At 40.9% G+C, this 6939-nt stretch overlaps 1 protein-coding gene across 1 annotated transcript in view; it reads left to right on the top strand.

The window, feature by feature from the left end:
• Positions 1 to 270: 270 nt before the first annotated feature.
• Positions 271 to 6939, top strand: part of LOC122558639 (L-fucose kinase) — a 213009-nt gene continuing 206340 nt past the window's right edge. The window contains exons 1-2 of the mRNA XM_043707437.1: positions 271 to 328; positions 557 to 708. Coding sequence (XP_043563372.1) covers positions 271 to 328; positions 557 to 708 — 210 coding nt within the window. The remainder of the gene's footprint in view (positions 329 to 556; positions 709 to 6939) is intronic.

Genomic DNA, 6939 nt, shown 5'->3' with positions numbered 1-6939 from the left:
TGAGATCTCTGCAGTGGAAGTATTTTAACTATTACTAAGTACGAACTTACAGGATTTTAACCCAGTGGTGAAGAAGGAATAGCACTAAGTATGACTATGAGATTTGAAGGAGAAGGTAGAGGTATTCCCAGATAGTTACTACCCTTGTTCTACTCAGATGGTTTGGAAAATTCTGCACTGCATCCTATAGATGATACAGATTGCTACTATGCCATGCTAGTTGTGGAGGAAATGAATGATTAAGGTAGTGATGTGGTGTTAATTCAGCAGATGACTTTGCTACTGCTGAGCATCTTGCGAGCAGTAGCTGCATTTATCCTTGGAAATGGTGAGTATTCTGTCACACTCTATAACTTTTGCCTTGTAGCTGATAGACAGGTTTTGCTGGGTCAGGAGATGGGTAACTCACTGCAGCATACTCAGCCTTTCATTAAGGTAAAAACCAATGAATGAAAACCAGTACTCTAATTTCGCATAAAGACTGTCACATCATTACTGCCATTGATGACTTGACAGTCTAACATTCTCACTGGAGTCTCGTCCATTTTCTTTCCAGAACTTGAAATCCGCCAACAGAAAGGATCTATTGCTCCTGATGTAGTTCTTCTCACTGTGGAGGATCCACAGACTCGTGTTGGTAGTGGTGGTGCCACCCTCAATGCATTGCTGGTAGCTGCAGAACATCTCAGTGCCAAGGCAGGATATACGGTAAGTTTGCTTCCTTTAGTTGGTGAAGACGGGTTTACAGCTTACAGAATCTTATCGGGCCATTTGTTTCAGCTGTTTGAAAGAGCTGTCCAATTGGCTTGACTCCCCTTATTCTTGCTACATTAGCCTGAAAACATTTTCCGTAAAGGCATATATCCCTTCCTTTTGAAAGATTTTTATTGAAACGTGCTTCCATCACACTTTCAGGCCCATCATCCCAGATCAGGGGAGATTTGAAAAAATCTCCTCATTCTCTCCTCTGGTTCTTATGCCAGCAATCTTAAATCTGTCTTCTGATTCTAACCTTCCTTCCAGTAGAGACACTTGTAATATTGATCACTACAATTAAATTGTCAGCTGACAATTTAGCAGACAATTGTTAAACTATATGAACCAGATCCCTGGATGAACTCCTGGTCCGTTGCAAATTAACTGATCTAAGTTAACTGATATTCAGTGTTGGCCTCAGTACTTTTGGATTAATGGATAATGAAATCACATGTATTAGTTCAAACATGATTCAATAATAAAGTCTGTATACTAACCTGGAATGTGAACTATGAGAACACAATTGTGTGGGGATGTGGATAAGTAACTTTTTGGTTGGAAATTATTATCCATAGGAATTGTTGGTTGGAAGTTGTTTTCAATTAAACCTTTTGTTCTTGCAATAAATATTTGAACTGTAGATCTTTTTCTTGAAGTGCACTCTCCAATATAAGCTTGAATAGGTGCTTAAACAAAGGAACCTGAGTCTCATCTTTTGCCTACAATGGGGATTTCAAGACTAGGAGCACATTTTTAAGGAGGAGAGAGATTTAAAAAAGACATGGGGCAGATTTTTAGTACAGAGGGTGCATCACGTTCGGAATGAGTTTCCTGAGGAAGTAGTGGATGTGGGTACAATTACAACATTTAAAAGACACTTAGATAAGTACATGAATAGAAAAGGTTTGGAGGGATATGGGACAGGATCAGGCAGGTGGGACTAGTTTAGTTTGGGATTATGTTCAGCATGGACTGGTTGGTCCGAAGGGTCTGTTTCCGTGCTGTACGACAATGGTCTAAGAGGGGGAAAAAATGTTAAACTCACCCTTTCAGAATGATAAGCAAGAAAGAAAGACTTGCATTGATTTTGATGACCTCAGAATGTACCAAAGCATTTTGCATCTAATGAATGCTTTCAAATTATAGTCAGCTTTGTAATGTATGAAACCAAACAGCCAATTTGTCTCTATCAAATCACTACTAATAATAGTGAGAAAATGATCAAATGGTTTCCATTAAGCGGGGAGACTAGGACCTGTGGGCACAGCCTTAGAATTAGAGGGGGTCAATTTAGAACGGAAATGAGGAGACATTTGTTCAGCCAGAAAGTGGTGGGCCTGTGGAATTCATTGCCATGGAATGCAGTGGAGGCCGGGATGTTAAATGTCTTCCAGGCAGAGATTGATAAACTCTTGATCTCGCAAGGATTTAAGGGCTACGGAGAGAGTGCAGGTAAGTGGAGTTGAAATGCACATCAGCCATGATTGAATGGCAGAGTGGACTCTCTGGGCCAAATGGCCTTACTTCCACCCCAATGTCTTATGGTCTAAGTAGCCTGTTTTAGCGATTTAGTTGAAGAATAATTATTGGCCTGGTCACTGTGAAGAGAGGTGAGAACACTGCTGCTGCTGGTATTAATCAGACAGGTTCCAGATTCCAATAATAATCCAGTGATTTCAGAGGTAAGGTGTAGTTGGCCAGAGTTGAGTATACAATTCCGTTCTTTTACTGCTAATCTCAAGAGTATGTCGATTTGTGTACTACTTTAATACTGTCATGAACACACATTCTATAACTAGGTTAATGTGTGGAACTAGATTAATTAACTTCTGAAGGTGGAAAAGGATGCATCGACGATTTGCAATATCACTGGTACTGGGGAGTTGGCAGTTGCAGGATCTTGTTTATTTATGAACAATTGAAGAGAGCCAATGGAAATCACACCTTTTCATTTGTATCCATTCAAAACAGCTCATCTGTCCTGCAGTATTTCAGAAGTGTTTTACATTCACTCTCTTCTATGTAGCACTTTGCAAAGGTGACCTTTCTCAGTTTGTCTGTCTCTCTCTGTCACACAAACACACACACATCGAAATATATATACTAAAACATTGGTGAGAGTTGTTGATCATGTGCAATATTTTGGTCCCTCTGAAAGCTCCAGACATTTAATTAGAACAAATTCCTGTTGGTGATGCAGTTATAAATTAATATTTCAGTACACAAGTTGCTAGCAAGGTCTTAAAATCTCTAATAATTGTTTCTTGCATGAAATGCATCATCTTGAAAGAGCACTGAATGCTGGGTGGACTTAATTACGTTTAGTTTTAGATAATAAATTCCTGTGACTGGGAAGTTTCCCAACTCATCAGACACATATTGATATGAATCATCCATTGTGGTTATCATCCTGGGGAGGCGGGATGGGATTGGGTCGGGTCTGCAAACTGCAGAAGCAGTTTGGAAGCACTTACAGGTTGGGTGAGTCCCGAGCTGGGTTATAGAATCACAGAGATATACAGTACAGAAACAAACCCTTGGTTCAACCCGTCAATACTGACCATATATCCCAAACTCAACAAGCCCCATTTGCCTGCATTTTGCCCAAATCCCTGTAAGCCTTTCCTGTTCATGTACCATGTCCAAAGGTCTTTTGAATGCTGCAACTGTACCTGCATCTGCAACTTCCTCTTGCAGCTTGTTCCGTAATTGAACCTCTGTGCAAAAAAGTTGCCGTTCACGTCCCATTCAAATCTTTCTCATCTTACTTCAAAATGATGCCCTCTAGTTTTGAATCCCCCTACCCCTGTTGGAAAGAAGAAAATTTGATGAACTTGTTTTAGAAATCATTACATCGCCCACCTCATTTATCACCAACCTCCCACCTTGAGTTCCAATCTATTCCCTATGCACCCTCATGCCCATAAACCAACTCACGCTCATGCCATGTTCATTCCATTGTATTCCCACAAGCTACCTTCACCATCCTTATGGCATGCCCATGGCCGGTCACCCACTATGGGCAATCCTCACAGGCCATGTGGAAGAAAGTTATATATCTAACAATTGAGTAAAGAACATAAATAATGCAGCAAGAAAACCTCTCATTCATGAAAACCGTTCAAAGATTTTAATATTTCCTCAAGTAGTCAATCTGTTATATACAAAAAAAACTACACAATAACCACATCAATAGGCAATCCTTTAAGAGCCTCTTTTCGTGTCAATCAGAAGATGTATGCCATATCCCTGGCTGAGGTAAGTGTTTTTCAGAGTTTTTGAAATGAGCCAAATGTTTCTTGGCAGCAGTTGTCAACAACGTACTCTTGAAACTCCAGGGCAGATTTGTCTCTAAGCTGCTTTAAATGGCCTGTCACTCAAAGAAGTCTAGCAGATGGTGCTTTATTAACACTGACAGCCGCAGTATTTATTTTTTTTCATAAAGTACTAGGGATTTAAATAATTTGAGATCGTGACACTTTAAACATACTCTCTGTATGCCCTGCGAAAGCATTTATTCTACCTCATAAATCCCTGACTATTGCATTGTGGGTTAAGACTGTTGGAACAGTGAACATTAGCTCTTGACTTCAGCTTGAATTTTGGATGGCCTTGTTGAGTGTGGGCCACTTGCCTGTGGAATTCACACCCAGCCTCTCCTCCCTGCAAACAAAACAATGAGATTTGTCAGAAGTGGAGGGGTGGGACTTGGCATCCAGCTTTCACCTGCCATTTTCAATTCCAAAAAAATCTGGTTCGACATCTCAATTGCTTTAAATGTCTATTTAATTTCTTTCTATTTTTAATGGATATTTTAGATTATTAAATAGACAGATGTTGCAGCAAGCCTCAGCACCAGAAAGTGGAGATGAAAAAGTTGAGCTGCAGACCCTGATTATGACTAATGGATGAGGGACTACTAATGTCAGTAGGTAAACCAGTCAAATTACATCTTGCTCATTGAGATTTTTCTAGCCGACTTTTAAGTCAGAACCATGATGTAGAGGTGTTGGTGTTAGACTTGGGGTGGACAAGGTCAGAAGTCACACGACACCAGGTCCAATAGGTTTATTTAAAATCAGAATATTTCAGAGCGGTGTTCCTTCATCAGGCGAAGAGACAGGTTTAGTCAGAGGAGCGTGCTTCCTTTTGTAAAAACATAAGCTAAATGATCCTGAGCATAGGTGAAATGTTCCAGTGTGTGGTCATGAGTCAGAGGATTAGGCTTGACTATGGTGGGCTTTATAGTCAAATAACTCAGTGATGCTTCTTTTCAAACTTGATGAGTTTACACTAACAAATGCATTAAAAATATGTGAAAATTGTAATAGGCATAAGTTCACACCAAAACATAAGAACATTCATCACAGAATCCCTTCAGTGCAAAAGCAGGCCATTCAGCCTATCAAGTGCACACCAACCTCGAAAGAGCAGCCCTCCCACACCCAGACGCCTGCCCCATCCCTGTAATTTCCATGGGTAATTGACCTAACCTGCACATCCCTAAACACTAATGATAAACTAGCATAATCAATTCACCTGACCCACGCAGTCACGGAGAATGTGCAAACGCTACGCAGACAGTGACCTGAGGCTGGAACTGAACCCATATCCCTGGCACTGTGAGGCAACAGTGCTAACCACTATGCCACCATGCTGCCCCCCTACTTCCTATTACTATATTTTTAATAAATCTGTGGATATTCGCCGAGTATTTATTCTTTTCAAAATAAGGTTAATCTTTATGTGCTGCTCTCCTGTGATGTTGCTAATGTAGATTTTTCTAAATATAGACTTTGACTAAGACTAAGTTGGAGACCAGATCAGTGAATCAGGACATGCTATACTAATTCAGTCTTCATTTATTGCCCCTGTTTTTATACAATAGTGTTTTAATTACATTTCAAAAGTGAGGCTATTCAAGGCTAAATCATTTGCAAACCTCTTTAATAACACTGAAAACATCTTTGGACCCATTAGCAGTGTTTGCTCCACTATAATAATTGCTTTGGAATGAAGAGCAGTTGTCACAAGAACCCACGGCCTTTTTTATCATGTCAGGAGTGTAACAGACAAAGATAACTGACTCCAGCCTTTACAGAGAAATGATGAGGAGTAGCTAGCTGACGAAGGAGCAACGCTCTGAAAGCTAGTACAGGTACACAATCCTTTATCCAAAAACACTCGGGACCAGCTGGTTTTTGGAATTTGGAATTTTTCGAATTTCGGAATAAGTGACAGTTTGACGGTGAAATTTTTTAAAAGTCTTACCAAACAGCATACTCACAGTGAGTATTATGGACCCTGAGATAGAATTGAGGCCTCACAGTGCTGGGCAACGCTACCGCCACATCGCATCTGAGTGACATGCATCAAGTGGGTGTGGGGTTGGGTTAACTGTTTGCACGCCAAACAACCTTATTAATGAGATAAAAACTTCATGAGAAAACCTTCAGATTTTAGAGCTTTTCGGATTTCGGATAAAGGGTTGTCTACCTGTACTTCCTACTAAACCTGTCGGACTGTAACCTGGTGTTATAGAGTCATAGTCATAGAGTCATAGAGATGTACAGCATGGAAACAGACCCTTCGGTCCAACCCGTCCATGCCAACCAGATATCCCAACCCAATCTAGTCCCACCTGCTAGTTCCCGGCCCATATCTCTCCAAACCCTTCCTATTCATATACCCATCCAAATGCCTCTTAACTGTTGCAATTGTACCAGCCTCCACCACTTCCTCTGGTAGCTCATTCCACACATGTATCACCCTCTGTGTGAAAACGTTGCCCCATAGGTCTCTTTTATATCTTTCCCCTCTCATCCTAAACCTATACCCTTTAGTTCTGGACTCCCTGACCCCGGAGAAAATACTTTGCCTATTTACCATGCCCCTCATAATTTTGTAAACCTCTATAAGGTCACCCATCAGCCTCCGACGCTCCAGGGAAACCAGCCCTAGCCTGTTCAGCCTCTCCCAGTAGCTCAAATCCTCTAACCCTGGCAACATCCTTGTAAATCTTTTCTGAACCCTTTCAAGTTTCACAACATCTTTCCGATAGGAAGGAGACCAGAATTGCACGCAATATTCCAACAGTGGCCTAACCAATGTCCTGTACAGCCGCAACATGACCTCCCAACTCCTGTACTCAATACTCTGACCAATAAAGGAAAGCATACCAAA

This window comes from Chiloscyllium plagiosum, chromosome 17 (assembly GCF_004010195.1).
Source record: "Chiloscyllium plagiosum isolate BGI_BamShark_2017 chromosome 17, ASM401019v2, whole genome shotgun sequence".
Taxonomy (NCBI): domain Eukaryota; kingdom Metazoa; phylum Chordata; class Chondrichthyes; order Orectolobiformes; family Hemiscylliidae; genus Chiloscyllium; species Chiloscyllium plagiosum.
The sequence above is the reverse complement of the archived record's forward strand: the minus strand, read 5'-3'. Positions and strand labels throughout refer to the sequence as shown.